The sequence below is a fragment of the Trachemys scripta genome, chromosome 7, assembly GCF_013100865.1.
Source record: "Trachemys scripta elegans isolate TJP31775 chromosome 7, CAS_Tse_1.0, whole genome shotgun sequence".
Lineage (NCBI taxonomy): Eukaryota > Metazoa > Chordata > Testudines > Emydidae > Trachemys > Trachemys scripta.
Window position 1 is genome coordinate 55989723 of NC_048304.1, and position 25976 is coordinate 56015698.

Genomic DNA, 25976 nt, shown 5'->3' on the forward strand with positions numbered 1-25976 from the left:
GATACCAGGAACCAACTACAATAACTCACAGGTTCCTAAAAGAGACACTATTTCACAGTGTGATGTCATGTCCTGTAATGATATAATATACCATTACTTAACATAATATCGCATATTAAACTCAGTTGGCAAAATGAATTTGTTTCTTTATTGCCATCAAATGTCTTTAAATGTCCCATAATTTGAAGCTTCAGAAGCTTATATATTAAATCTTCTGCATATTCTACTAAACTCGAAGGAGCCGTGTTTTCAAAGATTAGTGTCAAAGTTGCATCTGTGCGATTTGCACACTTGCTGCTTGTGCAAAAGTCTCCCATTGGAAAATGAAAATGGGAATTTACAATAACTACCAATTTGCCCATGCACTCGTAGCCAGTTTGCCCTTAGTTAAACACAAATGCTATTACATCAGCCACTGAGTATGAGGGGGTGAAACCAGGGATGGATCTACCCCAGTGAGACATTGTCTAGATGAAAGAGCTTTGAAAGGATTCACATGTTCTGCAAGGAAGTTTACTGCATTGGCTGGGTGACAACCACTGATTTGAGTCGTTGAGAATCGTGGCTTCTCCGCATTTGAGAAGGACTCAGGAAGTAGTTGTGCAAGAAGGTCAAAAGCATATGTGTTTTCAACTTTTTGGCTAGGGAATGACAATGAGGCAGCAGCAGCAGCAGCAGGAGGTGAATTGGACTTCTGCTCTCCCATCGCAGAAATCCAGAAGGCCGAGGTTTCAGGGCCACCTAGGGATCACATGTGGAAGAAGTTTCAAAGTTCAGGAAAACCCTGGTGTTTGAGGGTTGCATTGTTATGCTGTGTGGATTGCTGCAATGGCCAGGATTGGGTCAACTCTGTTCAGCTTTCATCTGCTGTTTGCCTGGGGAACATGCTTCAGGTGTTCTTGTTCACAGTGGGCTCACTTTACCTCTTAAAGTGACAGAAGTAGTTGTTAGTAGGGCTGGGCAAAATTTTTCGTACAAAAAACATTTGACCACACAAAAACATTTTGTGAATTTGTGTCCGCCCCCCCCAAAAAAAAAGTGAAAAAAGGAAACATTTCTTTATGATGTTTTCTAAATGGAACATGTCAATGTTTTGCTTCAAGAGAACTTTTTGTTTTCAAGTGTATTTCAATTTTATTAAAGGAACAATCAAAAATGTTAAAAAATGCTCCAAATCAAAACAAAACATTTTCAACACTTTTCAAATTCATTGAAAATTATGAAAAAAAAAAATCATTCAACCCGGGATGATATTTTCCTCCTGATTTTTTCAGAGCTGGCAGAAAACTGGAAAAAATCACTTATTCACCCAGCTCTAGTTGTTAGTGTGACTATTTAGCTCCATCCACAGATAGACTGCAAGGTAATGGAATGGCCACATTCTAAATTCCAAGTTAGAGTTACAGTCAAACCCATCCAAAAGCTCCATTCTTTCTTTTCCAACAATGTCATTCATGATTGCAACATGAGGATTCTTTTAGGGTGCCAGGCTGTTTTTAGCCATAGGAAATGTCTTCCATTCTGAGACTCCACTGGGTTTATCCCTTGTATGCCAATAATTATTATGTATGTAGCCTTGTTATAGCTGTGTTGGTCCCAGGATAGTAGAGAGACAGGTGGGTGAGATAATAGCTTTTATTGGCCCAACTTCTGTTAGAGAGAGAGACAAGCTTTGGAGCTGAGCTCTTCTCCAGGTCCTTCAGCGCTGTGTCAGCTTGAAAGTTTGTCTCTCTTACCAATAGAAGTTGGGCCAATAAAAGATATTACCTCACCCATCTTATCTCTCTAAGAATTACTTTGATCAGATCTATTAGTGGGTTGCAGAAACACAGTCTCAGTACTTCTACCCACTTCCTTGTGAGCCTGTGACACAAAACCAGCTTCATTCTTGAGACAGGAATATTTTCTACAGAGCCTGTCACCTTCAGGTCACTGACTGAACTCTGGTCCTGGTTGGTAGTGACCAAAAATTACCAGCTGCTGGTGAGTCTAGATCCAGTTCCTAATGGACACATCTCAGCAACCACCATCCCAATTGGCCCTATCTGGCAACCTTGTAATGGCATTCCCAGTGGAAAGTCCAAGGTGTGGGTGGATATGGAGACTGAGCTTCCCTTCTCCCCCCTGCGTGGGTTGGTGGGACATAGCGGGGAATCTTGCATAGCTTTTATTCCTGTTCTGTGGATAAGGAGGCCTTTTGGCCCCTGGACTGTCAATCCAGAACCTTCACTGTGCTGAATTGACTAAAACCTCCCAGAGAGTGACGCAAATACCACGTGTCCAACCAACCTACAAAGGCTGGTGTGGTAGGGCGGGCAGGGCGTAGTTCTCTGGAGCCCTGGGTTCAATTCCGAGCTCTGCCATTGGTTCTGTGTGAATGTGGATAAATCACTTTGTCTGTCTGTGTCTCACTTCCCCCTCTGAGAATGGGGCTATAGCTTCCCTGCCTTCCAGGGGTGCTGTGAGGTTAAATATGCTAATGTTGTGAGGTGCCCAGGTAATATGGTGGTGAGGGAGGGAGATAAATTTCCCTGTAGAACAGCATCCCACCCTATGAGATCAGAGCTATTCACTGGTATGTTAAATGCCACCTCAACCTCCTCCGCTCTTCCCCTCCACCCAGCTTTCATCAAGACTCTCTAGAGCAAGGTGAAAGTCTTGGGAATCAAACTGAATAGAAAACCAACCGTGTAATACCAAGAGTTGGTGAACAGAGCTTGTGAGAGCGGCTGCCCTCAAATCAGAGGGGCTACATCTTATAACAGCAGGCCAGGATATTTCCGTTCTACATTTAATTTGTTTATATTTTTCACTTCAAAAAAGTCCTGCTGGCATCCCTGTGAATGGAAGCATCTCAGGTCACCTTAGTACAAATAAGGGCCTCTGATGTCACTTCAATGCTCTTCTTACTGTATTTAGGGTAAGACTCAAAAAGAATTGTCTTCATCTGTTCATTTCAGCACAGAATAACTTAGTATAGTATGAGGTCATCTCAAAGTATGAATGGGGATGTCTGATGTCATCTCCCTGCTAATAGGACTTTTTACAGTATGTCCTCTAAGGCTGCAGGGAATTCTTCTAACTCGCTCATTTCAATATAGTACAATACAACGTAACATAGTATAATGTGTAGGTTAACTCAGACCCCCCCCTTGGGCAGAATTTGGATGGATGGATAGATGAATAGATACATTTATACTAAGCATACATACATTATATCACTCTATTGATTTTTTTAAAAAGTTCCAGGTCTGCCTGGCTGTAATGAGATTTTTTGAACTTTGTGTTGCGATCAATGAGAGGAATATTATTGGCCTGGAGAATTGATATACCCGCTCTGTGTGGCTTGTTCTGCTCCCAGCCTGCCCCTGCCCCCTAGGTGTACGATTCCATCAGACACTTAACCTCTTTTACAGTGTCATCAGGCTAAAAGGAATCTAATAGTGACACGGGACTTGTGCTCAGCTCTCTGGCACTATTGCTTTCCTGTCACAAATAATTTATAGCTTTCTATTTCCATCCCTGTGCCTGCACCCCAGCCCCACTTTCTGCTCTCTCTGGGCTGGGCTGAATCAATAAACTCACACAAGCACAGTGGCACTTCAGGGTGCTTCAAGGGAATGGGGGAGAAGGGGGAAAGAAAGAAATTACAATACCTGCCCCTTCATGGACTTCTTAGGTGAGCTCCTCAGCTGGTGTAAATCAGCATAGCTCCAGGATCTGGCCCCATGTGTACAAGGCTCTCAAATACCTCCTGACCAGATCCTCAATTGGTGTAAATCAGCACAGATCCATTGACATGAGTGGACTATGCCAGCTGGGCTTCTTCAGATACAAACCTTTACATTACCTGCCTCTACATACTTTCCAGGCACCATCCTCTGCAACACTTGCTCTTCCAGCACACTTCAGGCTCCATCACCTGTAACGCCTGAACATCCTGATGCTTCTGAGGTGCTCAGCCCTACAATACTGTTCTCTCGCCTGGGAACAGCCCCCAGAATCCCAGCCATACCTATGCTATCCTGGCCCTGGCCCTGGCCCTGGCCCTGGCCCTGGCCCAGCCTCCCCCAAGCCCTGTACAGCCGTGCCACGCTGGGCCGCAGAACATGCCTTTTCTCTTTGAAGTCTGGCCAGCTTGTTCTGTAGAAAGAGCTCTGCAGTGTATCTGCCTCCCACCTTAGGTGGAGCAGGGGAGGATGTCAGGCACCTTCAGTTATTTGCTTTTTCTTTTAGGAGGGACTTTAGGACAGAGCTTAAAGTGAATTTAATACAGGATTGACAGTTCTGGAAACCAATCCCTGAACAGCATGGGCAGCCCTCATGTGGCCCCCCCAACCCCATGGCTCAGCCCTGACCTGGAGGGACCCCCATTTAGGGTCTGAGGGAGATTCGGCCTTCATGGCCTCTCCAATTCTTGGTGGCTTTGCTGAGCTCACCAGCAAGAGGACTATTAGTGAAGGTGGTGCTTGGGCTGCAAACACTTGCCCATCAGCACAGGCTAGGAACCTCTCCAGCCCTTTTCACCAGCAGCCATCAGGAGGTAATGATTTTCTTTCATCACTGACCTCAGCTGGATTTGAACCAGTGATCTAGCGGCAAAAAACTTCATGTAACAAGGACAGGAACATAAACTGAGTTTTAACTTTCCATCTTCATTCTGGGCTGTCTCCTCTGCTGCGTCACATTCCCCAACACACCTTCTCTATGCTTCTGAGTTATGTTAATTCACTGCCCGATAAATGCCGAAGCCCCATGTTTGTGGGAGCTTTGTCTTTACTTATGATCTATGTCCCACTGCCAGTTCCTTCGGCTACCTTGTGCCCCCAGTTGCTCACTTATCCAAGGAAAAGTCCTTGGTAATGCTTAATCGGTTAATAAGTGCTTTACTTTATTTAAAAAAACAAAGTGCTTTGTATTTCCAGTCTCTTGCTCTCTTGGGTCAGAACTTCTTGATCATGTAGCATGATGTTGACACCAGTGGCGTAGCCAGGTGGAGGGAACAGGGGGAGCAATAAAAATAAAAGGCGCCACCTCCTGCGGCGCATTTACTCACTCAGCAGCGCTCTGGGTATTTGGTGGTGGGCCCTTCACTTGCTCCGAGTGTCTTCGGCAGCACTGAAGGTCCTGCCACCAAAATGCTGCTGAAGACCCAGAGCGAGTGAAGGTCCCGCCGCCGAAGACCCGGAGCGCCGCCGGGTGAGTAAAATAAAAGTGCCGCAGTGGGTGGCGCCTTTTTTTTTTTTAATCGCTCCCCCAGGTGAGTAAAAAGGTGCCAAAAAATTGACAAGGCACCACTTGTGCTCAGTGGGGGAGCGGCTGCTCCCCCACTCCCTCCCTAGCTACGCTACTGGTTGACACCCAGATGGGTCATAATTACACACGTTATTGGGTTCAATACAGGGGAAAGTGGGTGAAATTCTATGATCTATGACATACAGGAGGTCAGACTAGATGATTTAATGGTTCCTTCTGCCCTTTAACTCTATGAATCTATGTCCTTGGGCCCTGTCACCCTTCACAAGTATTTCCCTCTCAGTCACACTACAGATCAGATATGCACCACTCACACATTACGCAGTGATTCTGCGAGATGCTAAGGCTGCCAGAGTCTGGCAACCTCTCCCAGCATCACCGGGAATAATGGTCCTGAACAGCTAGTACGTCAATGATAACTTAGTTGCTGACACATGAGACAGGCTGCTATTCCCGGTGATCGTTCTGAGCTGTGTTAGCTTTACAGTGAAAACTCCCATCAGAGAAGGACTCAGAGGGACTCTCATTGACATGCCTGGCGAAACCCCCATGACCATGTTGTGGCCATGCTGAGTCAGAAGAAGCCATTGCACACGGTTATTTTCTGCTGTGCTGTGCATTGACAGCAGATCAGGCCTCCTGGTTTGGCAACTGGGGTTGGTGAGGGCAGTGCCAGAATTTGATGGGCTCTGAGGGGCTGGAGGAGCTGTGGAAGGAACTGAGTTCTGACCCAGTTTCACTCTTTTACAGGATTATCAGAACCAAAGTTCAGCAGCCTTTCCATCCGACACCAGATGGGACTGGGACAGGAGTGACTGCACCTGGACACACTATCGGTAAGAAGGCAGTGGAGGGGCCGGCACAATGAGGGATGGGGCCGTTGGATCTAGACACAAGGGAATAAGGATGAGGTTGGGGGAGTGAAGCAAGATGGACACTAGGGCAGACTAGCATGAGAGAGGCACTAAAGAGTGCAGCTAAAGGCAGAGGGTAAAATTCTCTGCTGGCCTAACTCCAGTGGGGTCAGTGGATTACGTCCAAGTCAGAATGCGACTCAGCATGTAGACGGGGTTAGAATCTCATGTTGAGTCACTCTTTATCCTTCTACCTCCTTTTGTCTTTCCTCTCTCTCCTTTCCCTCCCTGTATATAAAGTGTCCATCACCGGAGTGTCCAAGCACATTTGTCCCTGTGCTTCCCTTTTCCTGCCTCCTTCACACTCTTCCTCTTCTTTCACCTCCCCCTCTCTGTTTATCCATCTCTCCCCTCCCTGGAATGAGCCCGTTTCTCAGGGACAAGGATACGCCTGTAGCAGGAAAAGACATTCCTGAGAGCTGGCCACTGAGTCCAGCAGTGCCGGGATGTATTTCACTGAGACGTTAATGGGAGATGGCTTGACTATGGTGTGCGCAGGATTCTGAGCCTGTAATAACGTCTACAGAGAGTTTGCTAGTCTATAGTGTTACAGACTCTGTGCTAAGGGCGTATAAGGCATTTTTTACTGTTGGCTCTGTGGTCTTGTGTGTATGTTCTGCTCCTGCTGGTACAGGGTGGGGTTACTAATCTGTGCTGGAAGAACAGTGCTGTATGCTGGGAAGCTGTGAAATGTGATGGCCTATCTAGGAAGGCGATTGTGGGTGTTTTGTTCCTGGAAATCAAGCACCGTACGGGGATCTCCTGGGAAGTGCTGGTCGATACTGGATGGAGCTGGTGGGTTCTGTTCTGTACTGGAAGAAAAGTGATGTGTCCTGCAATGTAGTAGAATGCATTGGCTTCTATGGAATGGTGTTTGTGGGTACTGTCACTGGAAGTGTGACACCATATTGGGCTGTACTGGGAAGTACTGGTCTGTACTAGATGGGGCTGGCAGAGTCTGTACTGTACTGGAAGGCTCCTATTGCACAGAGAGGTGTTGATCACATGAGTACAATGTTCGGGGGGGGGCAGAGGTGTGCAGGGGAGGTTGCACAGGGGAGCACCGATGTATATCTGAGCTGTGCTGCTAATTGCTAAGATGCATACAGGGATGTACTGGGAAGTGATGGCAAGCCTCCTGGAATGCATTGTACTACCCTGTACACCTGCACTTTCTTTCTTTCTTCTGAATGAGTTTTCTGAGCTGATACTGGGCTACACTGGAAACTGTTGAGAGATGATGACCATGACTAGGTTGTAGTGGGAGACTTCTAGCCTAAACTGGGAGATGGTCTGTACTGGGATGCACCACAATGGTGTTAATCTGTACCGGGATACATACAGTGAGCTCTTGATCTGCACTGGGAGATTGTAGAATGCATTGGCTTGTATTGAGATGCACTGAAATGATGTGCACCTGTGCTAGGCTGTATCCTGGAGGGGAGGTTGTACTGGGAGGATGTCTGGGATATCATGTGACAGGTACCTCTTGAATGGGGCATACTGGGAGAGAACGCTCTACACTAGGCTTTCCTGGGAGGCGCTTGGCTGTACCTGGACAGAGTGGGCAGTCATTAGCTTGCGTGGCACATGCAGACCTTGCATGGGACTCCAGTGGAAGGCACTGGGGAGCTGTTGCTCTAGACTGGGATCTACTGGCAGGTTGTAGCTGCTTGGTGGTATGCACTGGGGTCTGTGGAGCTGCTGTATAGTGAGATATGTGGCAAGACTGAGAGGCAGCAAGAGGCGTTGTCAGTCTATGGAATATCAGACTATGGCTCCTTCACTGACACGAACTGGGGTCTGTTTGGTGCCAGAGGCTCTCCTAGGAGAGTGCGGGAAGGGGTAGCTTTCGACTAGGTGCTCCCTGAGTGCTGTGCTGCTCTCCTCATGGCCCTTTTCCCTTTTCCTTTTGTCCAGTTCCCAGTACAGCATCCCCTCCCGTCTCCAGTGCCTCCAATGATCCAGTGGGTTCTTACTCCATTAACGGGATCCTGGGCATTCCTCGGTCGAATGGCGAGAAGAGGAAACGTGATGAAGGTAGGGGGAGGGGAGAGGCTCATCCTCCCCTTTTATATTCTTTGTCCCCATGCACAGGCTCCAATTTCAAACCAGGCCTTGCAGCTGCTCCGGGGCTAGATCAGTTTTAGCAGCAGCGGCCGATTTCTCGCACCGCCCTGCTGGCTTGGAATGTTCTTCTTCCGAGGCCTTTCGTGACAGGCTACATTCTCCAGACATCTGCTCAGCGGGCTGAGCAGCCGCTTCCATTCCTGGAGCTGATCCCAAGCCCATTCTCCACTGGAAAGGGCTGGAACCCAACTCCCCAGGTGCCAGCAGGTGCCCGCGCTTTGAACTGCGAGGAAACCAGGTCATTCTGACTCACTCGCTTCCTAACCTGACGCCATCTCAGCTCAGCACCTGCAGCGGGGTGGGAGGAAATGTGACTCTCAGGCTCTCGGTGCTAGCAGCCCTTTCCCTACGACCTGCCATCAGCCACTTATTTACAGTGACATTAAGGGCCCCGGTTTCATCTGGCCTCCTTCACAGCACCAAACAGACTTGCTTACACAGTACAGGAGATCTACTAAGTATTTGGCCCTGGGGGTGGTATCTAACCCCCACCCCCAAACCCACAGAAATTAGGGATTAAGATTGTTCCTTCTCTTCCCCCTCCCCCCTTCCCACACCGGGGTGGATTAATGGCTAAATAGATCTTGGAATGAGCAAAAAGCTGTAGAGCCAAGCCCACCTGCTGGCGTGTTTCCAGGTGGGCAGTGTAAGGAGTGGGAGCGGAGTCTCAGCATTCGTGGGGGTGGGGGAGGCATAAGGCTTGCGTACTTGTTGCCTTAAATCTGTTCTTGTATTTGGATGCACTCAAAATTGGGGAGGGGCTGTTCAGAGTGCGAGGCCTGAGTTGTTTGACCCGTTCAATCCTGCCTTAATTGAGTGGTTCTCAACCTTTCCAGACTACTGTACCCCATCAGGAGTCTGATTTCAGCCCTGGGTGGCGGACTCAGGCTTTGGCATGTATCTTAGCTTCATGGGGCCCCTGCTTGCCACTCCCTAATGCTGGCCCTGCACTTGAGACTCCTCTAAACCCATTCCATAACCCCGTGTTGACACCCCCAGGTGGAGAAATACTGGTATAGTAGATAGAGCAGTATAAACAAGTTGTTATCTGTATGAAATTTCAGTTTGTACTGACTTTGCTAGTGCTTTCTATGTAGCCTGTTGTAAAACTAGGCAAATATCTAGATGAGTCGATGTACCCCGTGGAAGACCTCCGCAGACCCCCAGGGTTACGCGTATCCCTGATTGAGAACCACTGCCTTAATCTGTCACTTCCCACTCTTGTCTGTTGTGTGGATGGCACCTCCTAGCAGTAGGAGGCTGACTTGCCTGCAACCCCCAGTCCAAATGGGGGTAAGTTAATGGCAGGGAGCCTGTGTTATCTGGTGGGTTAGGGGGAGGTGGAGGCTCTATTGCAGCAGAAGAGCTGTATGGGGGTTGTGCTAGCTACTTGCATGGCTTCGGTTCTCATAGGGTTCACGCACTCCTGAGTTTCACTTTGAGTTTCAGGTTCAAATGAACGCAGTAACCCCTAGTAAAACTTAGCTCCGGCAGCCTCATTCTGCCTCGTTACTGGTGAAAACCAGGGACTGCGTCATTTGGAATGCAGAGATTCAGACCCCATTAAAGCAAATGGGAAAACTCCCGCTGATTCCACTGGAAGTTGGATCAGGACCCAGGTGCAGATCCAGTCCCCAGACTGATGGCAGTGAGGTCCTGGGACAGTCCCACTATGGAAAGGGGTGGACATTAAGGGAGAGGTTGAGAACTACTGCCTCAAAGTTTTGGAGTGCTAGGATCCAGGGTTTTGGTTTTGACCCGTCGCTACTGGAATGCAAACGCTCCAGTAGTTTTCATGGTTACACCTAAAGCATAAATTGACCTGGTACCTCAATTTCAAGTGAATCCAGGTTCCCCTATAGATTTGCAAACCCCTAGGTACACCACGGCTGTGTTTGGCATTGTCAGGAAAACCCAGATTTGGTAAGTTTCACCTGTAGTGGAGTTTTGCTGTGATCTGGCTCTTGGCAGGATCCCTTAGTACTCGGTATAATGCTAACCAGATCATCTGGCATCAGTACTTTGCTCTTCACAAATATCCCAGGAGCTTTGCCTATGACGGGCTGATCCACTCCCTAGATTTCAGTCCAAGAATTTGAGCTGTTTGGCGCAGTACAATGAAAGTACCAAAAAAAAAAAAAAAAAGTATCTGAAACCCAGACATACAGGGCAGCTTTTACTGGTTGCTCTGATTCTTCCCAGATTTGATTTATTAAGGAAAGGAGATTCTCTGCAGTCCCTGCTTCCAGTCAGGAGCTGGGGGAGTCATCGGCCGTTCCCTGTGTGGTGCTGAGAACCCTCAGCTTTCAGTGCTGCCAGTGGCCGCTGCATTTTGCAGCGTGTGTTCAGTGCCTTAGAGGAACCTGCCCTTATATGTCTTGATCCTGCCCTCCCAAGGATACCCCGGCATCATACCCCACCCACCAACAGTACTAACTGGAGGTCCCTCTGCTTCAGATCTCTTTTCCTGGCAGGAGCTCTCCCAAGGTGGTGTGTCTGCAGCCAGTGCCTTTCTCTTGTTCTCTGGCAGTGTTCTCCTAGCCTGGCAGGCTCTAATTTGTCTTAGCTGCAAGGTGGGAAGGGAGGGGTGGGAGGCATGGGAGACTGGAGGGGGTGATTGTTGGCAAGCTGCTGGTATTTTGTACTGTAAGGAGTCATCTTCCCCATGTGTTCCATGGGTGCTGAATGATGTCCGTACCAGTGATCCCGGCTGGGGCTTGCGTCTTGCATTTAAAGAGCAAGAGTTTGCCTCCGAAGGCAGATCTGCAGTCCTAGCCATGCTAGGGGGCAGGGAACAGCCCTGCCAATTCCCCTCTCCCATCTATGGGGTAAATGGGAGTGGTCTCTCCGGAAGTCCCAGTCAGAGCAGAGGGGACAAGCCAGGCTGCCCCTGGTTCTGAAAACCTTGTTAGCAGCATGCGGGGTGGCTTGGAGGGGAAAGGGAGCAGAGAGGAGCCTCCGCCCTCATCCCCGGCTCCCCTCCCGCTCTTCCTTGCGGCAGCTGGTGCCTGCATTAGACAGCGGCGCAGATGATTAAGAAGAGGGGAGATAATTATGTGTCAGGATGATGTAGCCAAACTCCCGAGTCAGGCAGAGGTAGCCAGACGGCTGTGAGGTGGGCTCGGCAAGGGACACTGGCAGCCAGGTGTCCTGCAGAGGAGGACTTGCAGGGGATTGATGGGGGGGCTAGGTGGAGAGTGAATAGGGAAGGGACACTGTGCGCCCTTTAATCAGAGTCGGGAAGGGGCCAGTCCCTAAAGGCTGCGTAGGGATTGCAGGTTCGTCCCCGATGAGTAGTTAGCACTTCTTGTCATTTCAGCCCCTTGTAGACATTCACAGGTGAATCCTCAGCCCTGTTGTGGGGCGGGGGGAGGAGGGGTGTCTACACTGCAATAAAAACCTCAGTCTCAGAGCCCAGGCCAGCTGACTTGGCCTCTGGCTGCGGGGCTATAAAATCCCAGTGTAGACATTTGGTCTCAGGCTGGAGCCCCGGCTCTGAAACCCACCCCACTCGCAGGGTCCCAGAACCCACACAGTCAGCTGACCTGGGCCACCCATGGCCATGCCATGGGGCAGATGTATCATTGTTACCACCCAGCTGTCCCCAAGGAACCGGGCACAGAGAGGGGAATGGACCAGCTGGAGGCCACAGAGAGCCTTGTCCCCGTATCACAGCCACGGTAAGATCCCTGGCTCTTACTCCTGTGCTCCCAGACCTAGGCTGAGCCCCTCTCCCTGCTGTGCACAGCAGGTCCAGCTGGGTATGGCAGCACCATGGCCATGGGAGAGAGGACACAAAGGCCCCCAGTGAAAAGGTGGCAAGAGCGATTGGCTATTCCCCTCCTCCTCTTCCCTCCTTCCAACAGGATCAGACGGGGCACATGAGAGAACGGAGAGGCCCTGCTCAGACCCACCAATTCTAATAAAGAAATGAGTGCCGCTCACCTGCTACGGTGATGGGCATTATATATGAGCTAGATGGGCATGTAAGGGGATGGATGGGTGGCTGCATATGGAGGAGATGAATGAATGGATAATCAAAGCACCATTCCCAGTGCCCTCTTGCACCCCTTGGCCTCTTCAGGCTCCCAGGAGGACTTTTGCTCCATATGATAGGCGAGACCACTGTGACCATTAGAAAACCGTCATGATTAAAGGCAGCTCTTTCTCTCGAGAGCAGGGCGTGGGCAAATTTCTTTTATAGATCCGGATTCTCATTTTGGATTCCTGTTCCAGTGTTGATAATTCCTCCACCGTAACAACGGCAGTGTTTATTTGTACTGGCCTGCGACAATAACAGCAATCAGATCTGCGGTGCTGACAATGGCAGCGATATTATCCACAAGTACTGTCAGCATTAGCAGGGATCATATCGGCGGCGTGTTATTGGCAGGAGCAGCCGTAATGTGTCTAGTATTATTAGTATCAGCAGTAATAAAACCCAGAGGGCTGTTAGCATTATCAGCACTAATATCAGCAGTGGTTTTGTGGGAGAGGAGGTGGACGGGTGGTTGTTAGTCTAAGTGGCAATAATACCCAGAGTGCTTCCAGTGTGATATCCCCAGGAGGAGAGAGGCTGAACGCAGTTCAGCGTTTTCCTTCTCTTTTGTAGTCTGACATTTGGATGATTTGAACGATATACATCTAAGTGAGGGAGACAGGGCTGAGTCATCACAGGGGGTGCAATTGTGCTGTTCCAGGCAGGGCGGTTCTGTCAGGGGGTGCAATTGTGTTGTTCAAAGTGGAGCGGCTAGGTCGTTGCAGGTGGTGCAATTTTGTTGTTCAAGGTGGGTTGTGTCATTGCAGGTGGTGTGTGTGATTGTGGTGTTCAAGGTGCATCCTGTCATTGCAGTTGGTGTGTTTGTGTTGTTCAAGGTGTGTCCTGTCATTGCGGTGGCGGGTGTGTGTGGGGGGTGATTGTGATGTTCAAGGTGCGTCCTGTCATTGCATGTGGTATGATTGTGGTGTTCAGTCTGTCACATGTGGTTCTTCCTCTCCCCAGGGGGAGAATCGTGGGTGTGGCGGAGTGGTTTGGTTTTGGAAAAGGATTTGTATTGGTGGTTTTGTTTGGTTGTATTGGTTAGTTTGGTGGTTGTTCCCACCCCTCCCGCCCCGTTAACATGGCTCTGTGTTTATGTGAGCGAAGGCCTCTTGAAGATATGTGCCTTGCTCTTAGAGCGGAAAGCAGGGAGGTTTGGGCAGGCCCTTAGCTCCTGGGAGAGTTCAGTCCACAATCCAGAACTGGCAATCGCTGCACAGATGAGCTTTACCGTTATTGTAGAATTCCACTGGGTCAAAAGAGTGGAATTGACGACCACCATGTCCATGCAGGAGCTCTGGGCTCTTACATATCCTGGGCCCATGCCATGAAGATCAGGATGGAGACTTTTGCACAATGACAGGTGTGATGTGTGTGCAGCAGCCTGTGCTTGTGATGTGCTTGAGAAGACTTGCTGCAGCTGGTTGTGTCATTGACAGTGTGGTACAATAGTATTGTTTGAGGCAGCATGGTTATCTCACTAGCGGTGGTATGGTTGTCACTGCAGGTGATTTGATTGTGTCATTGCTGGCTGCATGGCCACAGTGCTCATGTTGGGGGGCTCTACCATTACTGCTGGTGGGACGGTATAGCTGCATCATTGCTTGCAATTTTGCAGTATTGCAGCTGAAGTGATTGTGTTGTTTGAGGAGGCATGATTGAATCATTCCTGATGGCGTGTTTGTGTCACTGCAGGCAGTGAGGTTGTTCCATTGTAGGCATCATCAATACATCATTGCGGGCAGTATTGTTGTGTCACTTCTATTGAGGAGGCTGTGTCATTGCAACAGATGTGGTCATTGATTGCAGGTGGTGGGTTGTACCATCTGGTTGTGATACCGTAGGCAGTGTGGTTGTATTATTGCAGTGCTGGGATGATGTCATTTCAGTCAGTGTTATCATGTTGTACCATGTTTATTTTGGGAACTGTAGTTATGTTGCGCCATCTTCCATGATGTGGCATTACAGGTAGCGTATTTATGTTGTTGTCTGTAGTGTGATTATCCCATTATCAGTAGAGTGGTTGTATCAGCAAAATGGGAGTGTTTGTGTCATTACAGGGATATGCCTTTGTGCTTTTAAATGTGGTGCTGCAAACAATGTGCTTGTGTCACACCATGGGATTGTATCGCTGCATCTGACGTGTGTTTGTGTGAGTGCAGTTGGATGAGTTTGTGTCTTTGCGTGTGGTTGTGTTAAAGACCACTGAGTGTGCAGGGTCACTGCAGGTGAAGCCTGGCAACATTGTCTGTGGTGTGGTGGTGTCGTTTCATGCTGTGCTTCCGTGTCAACCCAGAAGGGTGTTTGCATTATTCTGTATGATTGCTTTGTTGCAGGTGAATGGTTGTGTTCGTGCCACTGCAGATGGGTGTAGTTGTGTTGCCTCATGTGATAGCCATGTGTACTTATTGTCGCAGGTGGGTGTTGGATGTGTCACTTTTGGCTAATCTGGTTGTGTGTGAGGTGTGGTTGTGTTGTTTCGTGCTGTGATTTTATCCCCCTGTCCCTATGTTTGTGTTGTTTCAGACAGCGTGGCCATGCCTGCCCATGGCCGTGTTGTATCCCTGTAGGCAGCAGTGTCTGTGCTGAACCTACAGTGTGGCTGTGTCAATGCAGGCAAGTGTAGTTAACAGCTCCCTCATGCACCAGATGAAGTTGTAGCTCCAAGAGGCAGTTTGTTGTCTGTGAAGCCCCCTAGTCCTGACGCTGGTGAGACTCCCAACAGCAAGAGATTAGAATGTAGAAATGAGTGACAGCTGCCAGTCGCCCTTCACCTCTCTGAGTGAACTGCGGAAGGCTGGCCAGAGAGGGCAGAGCGTGCATGGAAGAAGAGGAGGAAGAGGTGATGGCAGAACAAGGCATAAAAGCAGCACAACACTGATGAAAAGGGGCAGAATTAGCAGGTGCCAGCGTGGCTGTGCCAGAAAAATGGGTTGTGATTGCATGAGGTCTGTCTGTAAGTAAAAGAGACAGCCAGCCTGAGTGTGTGTGTGTGTTTGTGTATGTGCGAGCGTGCGCTAGGGATGGTGGAGAGTTGTGTGATGGATGTGCTGCTGCTGAGCAGAATTGTAGGTAAGACAGAGTTAAAAGAGTGCATCACAGAAGGCTAGATAGGCAGAACACATGCAAAGCTGGAGTTGCTGTTTAGTTTGCCATGGATCAGTAATACCGAGGACAAGCAAATCTGTCCTGGTATGTGTGTGTATGTGTGTGTGTGTGTGTGTGTACCTCTCTGCATTTGTATTTGTGGCTGCAAGAACATATGTGTATTTGTTTGTTATGTTTGTGTGTGGTAGTGTGACTGGTTTCCATTTGTCTGTACATCTGTCCTTGGCAGAGTGCCACTTGTGTATTTGGATTTTTGTGCATGTTGTACGAGCACTATGCATGTTAATCTGTGCATTGTGAGTATAGGCATGTTGTACATTTCTGTGAATGCTGTATCTGTGTGCATATTTTGAGTGTATTTGCGTGAATGCTGTGTAGTTTTGTAGATTTGTGTGAGTATTGTGCATTGTTGTGTGTATCTGGATTTATATTAGTGTTGTGTGAATATATATTTTGTGAACGGGGTGTGCTTGTGTATATATTTTTATGTATGTGGGTGGGTGCTATGTACTTGTATGTGTTTGGGGGGTTGTGTATTTGTGTGTATATTAGGTATAGGTGTACTTGTGCAAGAGTTGGGCATTTGTGTGTATATTTGTGTGAGTGTTGTGTATTTGTGTGTTAACATCAGTGGATGTGTGTTCAGGTTGACAAGTTGCTGTCAGAGCCTTGCGCACATGAAGTTATTACCCTAAAGAGGGCAGGCATTCTTTGTTGATCTGAGCTGCAAGGTATACACAGTGTTTGAAGGGGCGAGGGGGTGCAAGGGGTTGCGGTCCCAGCAAAAAGAGAAATTTAACAATCAAACCAGCTTGCTGAGAGGCTTTAGCCCAACCTTACCGCAGCTGCAGCTCCAGGATTCTAACAGACCCCCCCATTTTTCAGACCGCTTCCAGCCCTGTGTATACAGAAAGCTGGAGCTGGGGGTAGCAACTGGCTGTTGTGGAGTTGTGTTGGTAAAGCTCAGGAGACCTGGACACAGGGGATTGCATGTGTCCATGGTGGAAGAATTCTGGAGACCCCCTCCTCTGTCTGTGTCTCTGAGGGTGAGTTCCCATTGACATGTCCAATGGGAATCACACAGCTAGAACGCCTCGCAATGCTTCAGAAAAGCACCTTCCCGGGTCCACCTCGTGTGTCCTCTCTGTATGTTTCATCCCAGATCTCTTGTTGGCCATCTGTCTCTTGGGGTCTCAGGGTCTTTCTGTCTGTTGCAGTCCAGGTATAAACTGGTGCTGTCTGCATGCAAAGAGGTGGATGTTTGAATCTATTATGGACTTTGAGTGGGATGGGGGCCGGGTAACATGGTGGTTGGAGTCAGGGCTAAGAAGGTGAGGAGGGACGGGAGAGCAGTGGTGGAAATGCGGGGTAGCATGGCCATGGGGCACCGGGTGATATTGTGACAAGGCTCAGCAGTAACATGGCAGTGCAATGCAGGGCTGATGTTGTGTTGGGGATCAGGGGTTATATGGCAGTGCGTGGCAGGATGATGCAATGAGATCAGGAGTAACATGGTAATGGGGGACTGGGGTAATATGGCAATGGGGCGCTGGGTGGTGATGTGACAAGGATCAGTGATAACATGGCAATGGGGTGCAGGGGGGAGGCTGCGATGGGGCACGGGGCTAACATGGCAATGGGGTGCAGGGGTGATGTTGTAACATGGCGATGGGACACAAGGGTGAAGTGATGGCATCAGGGGAACATGGCAATGGGGATCGGGGGTTATGTTGCAATGAGGCAAATGAGAACATGGGATAACCTGGCGATGCCCCAGTTTGATGTAACATTAAAGTACAGTCGGGGTAACAGCACTGGAGGTCAGTTTGACGTTGCAACGGAGAACAGGAGTAACATAGTGATGAAGCTCTAAAGTAGCAAAACTGGATCTATGTAACATGGCAATAGGATCCAAGGCTACACAGTGACAGGCCCAAATCACAGTGATGGGGATCTGTTTTAGCGTGGAGTTAGAGGATCAGGGTAGCCTAGTGACTCGGATTGGTGGTGTTAGAGGATCAGGGTAGCCTAGTGACTCGGATTGGTGGTGTTAGAGGATCAGGGTAGCCTAGTGACTCGGATTGGCTGTATCACAATGATGGGGGCTCAGTTGTATCATGGTGGTAGCATTGGGGTACACTGTAATGGGGACTGGTAGCATCTCAGTGATGCGGAGCAGCAATACTATGGGCGGGGCGGGGAATCAGGAGTAATGGGGTTAACACCACAATAACACCAGGGGTATCACCATGATGGAGGTTGTGTACCATGATGATGGGGCAGGTAGGGGCACTATTGCCAGTGGCTGGAAAAACAAAGAAGCTACTGGGCAATAAAACAAAAACAAAGGCAACTTGGAAGCACCTGACAGCCACAATTCATCACAGCCCAAGTTTTTCTTTTTTTTTTTTTTCATGTTCCCATTATATTTGTTTGTAAAAGTGGAAATCAATTTTGAAGGTAATTTTCTGGAAAGAATGGAAGGGAGGTGGGAGGGCCGGATAAGGCAGAGATGGCAAAAGGGAAAAAAAAATTTAGGCCAGGCACAGCCCAGGGGCAGCTCTTGGCAAGGTGAAAGAAAATTGCATATTCAATCTCCATCCATGAATCTCCCTCACTGCTGCCCGCCTCCTGCTCAAAAACAATGAAGGCTTTCTCCCCTATGCCATGCAGCGCCCAAGTACCCGCACTCACTTTAACTTCAGGGTCATTAATTCACCTGATTATTGCAGGAGAAGAGAAGGCTGCAGCAGCATCCGTTCTAAAGCCCTCCCTTAAAAACAACTATCCTTTGATTAGTCGGGGGTGGGGTGAGATAATGTGTTGTCTTGGACTAGAGCTGTACATGTTTGAAATAGGGGGTGAGGTGCAGCGGGCAAGCCGTCCGGTTGTGGCCAGGAGGGTTGGAGAGCAAGCCTGGTTGCATAGCTTTGTTGTGGTGTGATTACGAATTAAAAGTAGCATGTTCCACTCTGCAGCTACCTTTGGGGAGGGGAGGTGCACGGCAGTGTGTGTGTGTTTAGAGGGGTGGTATGTGAACGCTGCTTCTTCAGCAGCCCAGACACAGTGTCACCGTGCGAGGTGACATTTGAATTTACAATTCCGCTGAGAAAAGCCATTAATTCACAAATTAACATTTCTCCCTCTCTCTCTAGCTCGCTCTCTCTCTCTCCCTCTCTCTCTATCTCACATGGATGTGCAAGCAATTGAAAAGACAAAGGAAATAGCCTTAAGGAAGAGACTTTACTGCTAGTCTGTCTGTGCAGAGATTGCTACCACTGCTTCTAGACAGATAAACCAATTACCTGAGCTGCTCTGTGCATGGCAGCCTGCTATTACCTCCCTTTGTAGAGCTGAATCCTTTGCCGGATTATGCTGTGTATATCTCATTAATGTAAACCAGCAAGACACTGGGTACTGCCCCCCTTCATTCTTTGCAGCTGGAGGGGGTAGGATGGGGAGTGAGGGGCAGGTAGGATGTATCTGGCAGTGGGTAGGGTCTGGGCCTCTGACTTTGCTGGCCTGAAGAAGGTTGAGTCTTGGGAGTGTATGCCAACAGCCATAGTCAGCCTATCACAGCGTCAGTGTCTGACTCGGACAGTCCCACCACACATACACCCATAGGTGTACATATGTAGGCAGATGCACAGGTATGCACAGGCCTTTGTTGATGCACATACATGGGGTAGCCAGACAGAGATACACACATGTACAGCTGTACATGCTAGGGCTTATACACAAATAGGCGTGTGGTGTGACTGTAAACATATGTATGTACCAGGCCACGTTCATCTCTGTCGCAACCCCACTGACGTCAGTGGAGTGATGCCCAGGGTGAATTTGGCCCATAGAGACATGTAACTAGGCTTGGCAGAATTCAACTTCTATTTTTTTTTATAATTTCAATGGATAACATCGTTTATTTTTAAGCATTTTTTCCAATTTTGATCTATTTAAATTTCCACAGTTGCAGAAAATTGGGGAGTGGGGGCAGATAATAATTATTTAATGACCATCAACATCACGTCAAAGTATACAAAGGAAATAGCCTTAACCTCTAAGAAGTTCTCAAACAGCATTTTTCTTACTTTGCCTCGCTGTAAATTTCAGTTATCAGTGGAAATATTGTTTCATCAGTTTGCACATGTACAGTGACATCAATATTCATAGACCTTCACCAGTGAAAATGGAACCCTTCCAAGCCTACATGTAACGTACAATGGCAAAGGCTATTTACGTGGGTCCACTATCATTTTCTCGTCCCTGTATGTCACACTCATTCGCATGCACATTGTCACCCTTGCCCTCCACACTTTCACACCTGTTATGTATGCAATGCGCACACACACGTGCGCCCACTCACGCTGGCACCCATGCTGCTTCTCTTGCACAAATGCTGAGGTGACAGTTACATTTTCAAGTCATGTCACTCCTCCCTTCAGAAACTTTGCACGCCAGCCCAGCAGTCATGTCCCCTTGGGGGCGATGAATCTAGGAGCACACTAAGTTAGCTCAGCCCTTTATTCTCCTGTACACACACATAGGTATGTTTGGGGCAGAGGACTCCCCTGCAATATGGTTTCTGTAGAGGCCTGCATGTCTTTCCATGCTCTCAGACTACTAAAGTCATGTGCACAGAACCGGATGGAGCTCATGGCCAACAGTCCCCCTCTGCACCCTCCTAGGGCTTGGTAAATTTTAGTTCCCGTCATTTCCATAGAGGGTGGAGATGAGGGGTGGGGGGAGTTCAGAGATCTCCAGGCTGGGGAAAGAGGACCAGGGATGTTCACTCCCCAGAGGAAGGTGAATATTGAAAGCATAATCTCCAGCTGGGGTGTCCTCAAGAGTCATGGGATATGCATCTCTCCCCGCCTTCTCCCTGTGCGTGGAGAATGTGCTGTGGGTCCCACACTCTCTTTGACTTCGCTCTTGAACTGTGGCTGAAAACTCATCTCCTTTCTGGAGAGCTCTTGCCTCTCCCACGTCCCTGTGCACCCTCCCTTCCCCCCCCTCCCGGTGCATGGCACATGGGCGGGGAATGGCATCCCACGGCCAGGCGCTGGAAGACGGATCACAATCAGCGAGGGAATCGGCAGGCAGCGCCGGTAATTCAAACCGTCCTGACCGTTCAGTGAACCCGAACCTGCTGACCTTGACGGCAGTAGACAACGGCGGCCTCAGAAATCCCAACCTTTACGGAGGCGTCGGTGGAGGATGGCTCGTGTTCTCTCTCCTCGACCACATCCAAGCAGCTCTGGGGCCTGACAGTCAATCCCCCGTGAGCCGATTCGCTCCTAATTTGGCCGTCTCTGTGCTCCCAAGCCCACGGTGGAGATGACGTAACATTAAACGTTGTTTGTTGCCCGCAGATGGAAACCGCCCCTCCAGAGGCAAGTCTTCATCTGCTAAGGGAACGCACTGAGCATCTTGTTCTCGGTTTGAGCCGGGGAAATCCCCCGCCTCCCTCGAAGATGGGGATTTTAGAAAGGCTGGTGTTATCTGAAAGAAGAGCAGGAGCTCTTTGCTTGTCTGGGGACGGCATCAGATCCTCCAGCTACGTTTCACTTGATCCCGGGGAAGGCGGGGAGATCTCACTTAGCGATTAGCCCACTACTAGCGAGCGGAGCAGAGGGGGGAAGGTGATTGGAGATGGGAGAGAGAGAAGGCTCTCTGGCTGAATTGTGCCACAGGAACTTGCGTTCAAGAAAACACAGTTTATGAAGTTTTAATTCACCTCTCAGGGAACATTGGATCCCCTCCAAACGCCGGCATTGCTGCCAAATGGCTCCTGGAACAGACGCGCCCGTTGGCCGGGTCAGCCTGCCGAGGCTGGGGCGAGGTTATGATCCTGTGCATCGAGGACGTCTCCAGTAGGACCCCGGGGATGAACTACCTGCCTGTCTAATCTGCCTATAATTCTTTGAACCTCATTCTCATCTATAGGAAAGCCCCTTGGCACTGTTCTAGCAGCTTCAAGTGGGACCCTATGTAATTTGTGCCCACTTTAAGGCTGCCATAGTGGTGTAAAGGGAGGGGCCTTAGTGTCAAGGAGAATAAAGGCCTCAGTAATTGCCTCTGTCCACCTTCTCATTGGTCTCTCTCGCTCTCCCTCCATGCATCTCTCTGCCGAGATGTGTCGAATGCCGAGCTCCATGGGCTGTAGGGGTTGGTTCTTCCCCTTCCCCCAAGCCGGGTGGGAAGGAAAGAGCTTGCGGGGGCTGAGAGTGCGGGGGGTAGGGTGATCAGATGTCCCGATTTTATAGGGACAGTCCCAATATTGGGGGCTTTTTCTTATATAGGCTCCTATTACCCCCCGCCCCCGTCCCGATTTTTCACACTTGCTGTCTGGTCACCCTAGCGGGGGGTGTTTTTTGGTTCAGGGAGGCAGCCCAGGCCGGGCTGAGGAGCTTCCCTTCTCCCCCCCATGCTGTGTTTGTCAGCAGCTCACAGGTGTCGTACAGCTGCTGAGGCAGAGAATTTCCATGGGCGCAGCTGGTGGGCCGAGCAAGGGGGTCTGCATGTCTCTCTGGGACAGGCTCCTAATGAAGTGTCTTCAGTAGGCACTTAATTAAACTTTAACGTGACACCAATTGCACATGAAACACTCGCCAGGCTCTGGAGGACCTGCTACCCTCCCGGAGACGCTTCTCCACAGTCAATGGCCTTGCAGAAGCTGGCACAACATTTCCATAACTGGGCTCCCAGAGCGGTGAAGGCTTTTGTGGCTGCCCACAACACTGGGCTGGGGGGAAAAGGCAGGAAGTTCTAGAGAGACGGGCCACAAGCACAGAGTTTGACCCTGCATCCAGATCTGAACTTTCCCATATTTTGGAAGGATTTGGTTGAGTCCCATCTGCTTTCACCTCTATGACACTGGGTGCATCTTAGCCTCCCAGTGGGAGAAATAAATATCCTGTAAGGCCTTAGAGGTCTTTCAGGTTCTTTTCTGCCCTGCTCCGTTGTGTATCTGGAACTGTTTTGCTAATGATGAGCAGGCCTCATGTTGCTGTAAGGTACCGTTTTTCATCACTTTCATTATACATTGATATGGCACCTTTCATTCAGGAGGATCCCAAAGCGCTTTCCCAGCAAGTTACAGGAGTTACAGGGAACTAGGGTACAGTGACACTCTGTTTATATGGTACTGAGGTAGAGTGCACATCCCAGATAGCTGCAGTGTATTATAGCATTGCATTCAGACAGTATTTCAGTGCGTTGCACTTTTCAGTGACCTTTCTGTCACAGTTCAGTTGCTTAGTGAGAGAAAAAAACAGGCTGTTTTGGAAAGTTTCACTGTATAGGAACCACTTTAGTCCTCACTGAAATGCAGCTAAGTCTGGGGTGGTGCACAGCTGTTACTGAACAGTGCAGAGCAATGACACAGCAGTTTAGGAAGGAGACTGCAGAGTCCAACTGAAACTGCATGGGGGATTTAGCTAGGCAGTGTGTAATCACTCAGGTTGGAATTTGTCAGGCCAGCCAGGTTAATGTCTGCACTCTTGCAAAAAGTGCCATGGGAATTTTAACGACTCAGAGTGATCAGAGCCTTTGTTTTATGGCACATCAAAAAGATGGCAGCCGCTAACAACACCCCCTCCGGGGCACTGGTTCACTGCTGACTCAGAAGACTGTCCAATAAAATGATTCACTGGCACCTGGCTCAGGACTGGAGTGTGCGTTTGCCCCTGCTGGTGTGTACGTGGGGAAAGCGGAGAATGATGGGGATGGGGCAAAAGGACGGGGATGTGTGGGCTCTGAGGTGACCCAGGGTAGGATGATGTAGAGGGAATGGGGTCTGGGATGGAGTGAGAGCAGAACGGAACAGAAAGGGGAGAGGAAGTAAGGAGTATTTTATTGGGCGGAGAGGATGGGTGAGACCAATAAAATCTGGGGAGTGCATAGAGCTGCCTGAGGCTTGAGTCAGGTCAATTGAGTTCAGGCAGCCAACAGCTAAATCAGGCGCCAGCGCCCTGACCGGGAACCCGAGCCTCTCAAGAAGCAGGGAGACGGGGTTGCACGGGTACCGCTGTCCCCTCCTCATCTTTATTGGTTCCAGTAATGGTGTTGATTTGCATGTCAGGCAAAGCGCTGCTTGGAAAAAAAAAATCCCTCTGAGCGTGGCAGTGTCAGCGCTCGCTGTTGTTCGACAGTGTAAAATTAAATTAATAAAGCCCCCAACACAGGAAAACATAACAGGAAATTAATGGCCTTTACTGTCGGTCTGATGCAGTCATTTGCAACCCTGCTTTCCGCACCAAAGGCTTCATAAATGCAAGCAGTTTCTCTAAACAAGCATAGTTAGGGCTGCATGCAATGTAATTTTTTGCCTTGCTTGTGTCCTTTTGAGCTAACAAAAACCACCATTTTTTATAAACTCACCAAGGGGATCCTCAGCAGGTCCAGCACCACGACACACAGGCTCAAGATCTGAAGGGAGGGAGCCGTACCCCATGACAAAGCCAAGTAGGTCTTCTGTCCTGGGAGACGGAGCTGCAGTAGCCCTGTTTGCTCTGCATTAGCTAGGCAGCAGCATTCTCCCTGCTGGCTCCGTGCTAGAGGAAATGTGTGCACCAGCTGGGGAGAGGATTGGAGGGCCAGATCCTCAGCTGGCATAGATCAGCATCGCTCCATTGAAATGAATGGAGCTACACTGACCTATACCAGTCGGGGGTTTGGCCCATTGTGTAGTACCATTGCTGCTGCTCCATTGATATAAACAAGGCAAATACACACACCAATGACAGCTGCATTTCTATCTTCTAAAGGGTCAAACCCAACACAGCAAGAGTTACTGGATTCACATTCTGTTTTCAGTGACACTGGTATAAACCCAGAGTGACTCCACTGAGGTAACTGGAGTCATTGCAGGTTTACTACAGCAGAATTGAGAGCAGAATTTGCCTAGTCGGCTCCAATACAGCGCACAGAGCCATCATGCTGCACTGGATACACATAAGCCAGCCACCAGTACACCCTACACCAGGGATAGGCAACCTATGGCACCTGTGCTGAAGGTGGCATGCGAGCTGATTTTCAGTGGCACTCACACTGCCCAGTTCCTGGCCACCGGCCCGGGGGGCTCTGCATTTTAATTTAATTTTAAATGAAGCTTCTTAAACATTTAAAAAACCTTATTTACTTTACATACAACAATCGTTTAGTTATATATTATAGACTTATAGAAAGAGACCTTCTAAAAACGTTAACATGTATTACTGGCACGCGAAACCTTAAATTAGAGTGAATAAATGAAGTCTCGGTACATCACTTCTGAAAGGTTGCCGACCCCTGCCCTACACTGAAATAGCACAGCCACAACCACCAACACTACACCTCAGCATGTGCATGCTCATTCAAACACAGCCATGTAGCATGGTTATACATGTTGCACATGTGCCTATGGCAGCTGTGTGCATGCTGACACAAAAGTGCCTTTACTCATGCACACTACAGCTGTATTCAGTACAGATGAGCATGCTCACTCACAGCCTCGGGCATACAACCAGACACAGAGACCGTGTTCAATACCAGCAGTGTCCCGCAAACCCTGTGCTGAATTTGAATTTGTACATTTGCAAACTGTATTGAATGCATATTATTTGTGCATGCACACACCCACTTCATTAAATGCACATTTGCATACTACATAGTAATCCAATGCAAATTTGCCCACAGACCTTAATACATATGCATTTGCACACCTAAACATGACATTAACTGCATGCTATTTGTATGCGCAGACTTCATCCAATACATATTTGCACACTCACACAATATTAAATGCAACTTAGCCTGCACAATTAAGAGTAAGTTTGCACCTCCTGTATTAAATGCCCAATGCACATACCACATTATCCATTCTGTACCCAGGCACATATGTGTATATGCAGTCTTCCTCACTCATAGATTCATAATCCTAGCTATACATTGATGCCAGAATACACGACCTTGCTGTCCTTCGTCCCTCCACCTGTCCAGATACACAGCAAATGTGATCAGTTTGTATGCTGATTGGTGATAGAGATCCCTAGTTACAAACTGACATAGATTTGTTGACGTGGGGTTTGCATAAAGAGGTTCAGACACATAGGTTTACCCGATGCATATGGACATGGGGGTTTGAATACATATTTGGTTCTTGAAGGCTAATATCCTACCAAGCTGCTATCCCCCGAACCACTATCCCTGCTACACCCCCCACTACCTCAATATCCTAGGGTTACCATATCTCATAAATAAAAAAAGAGGACCCTCCAGGGGCCTTGCCCCGCCCCTTTCCCACCCCTAGCCCCGCCCCAACTCCGCCCCTTCCCCACCCTAACTCCGCTCCCTTCCTCTCCCAGCCAGGGGGAAAGGGCTGCCCCAGTGCTACCGGCTTCAGGGTTTGCCGGGCAGCCTCCAGACCCTGCGCCCCCAGCCGGCGCTTCCCCAGCGCAGCTGGAGCCCGGGAGGGGAAGCGCCCAGCCGGGGGCACAGGGTCTGGAGGCTGCCCGGCAAACCGTGAAGCCGGTAGCGCTCGGGCTTTGGGC

At 49.1% G+C, this 25976-nt stretch overlaps 1 protein-coding gene across 1 annotated transcript in view; it reads left to right on the plus strand.

Moving 5' to 3' along the window:
- PAX2 (paired box 2) overlaps positions 1 to 25976 on the plus strand; it is a 106405-nt gene that overhangs the window by 35151 nt on the left and 45278 nt on the right. Inside the window, exons 4-5 of the mRNA XM_034776607.1 lie at positions 6007 to 6092; positions 8091 to 8210. Of these exons, the coding sequence (XP_034632498.1) occupies positions 6007 to 6092; positions 8091 to 8210 (206 nt within the window). The remainder of the gene's footprint in view (positions 1 to 6006; positions 6093 to 8090; positions 8211 to 25976) is intronic.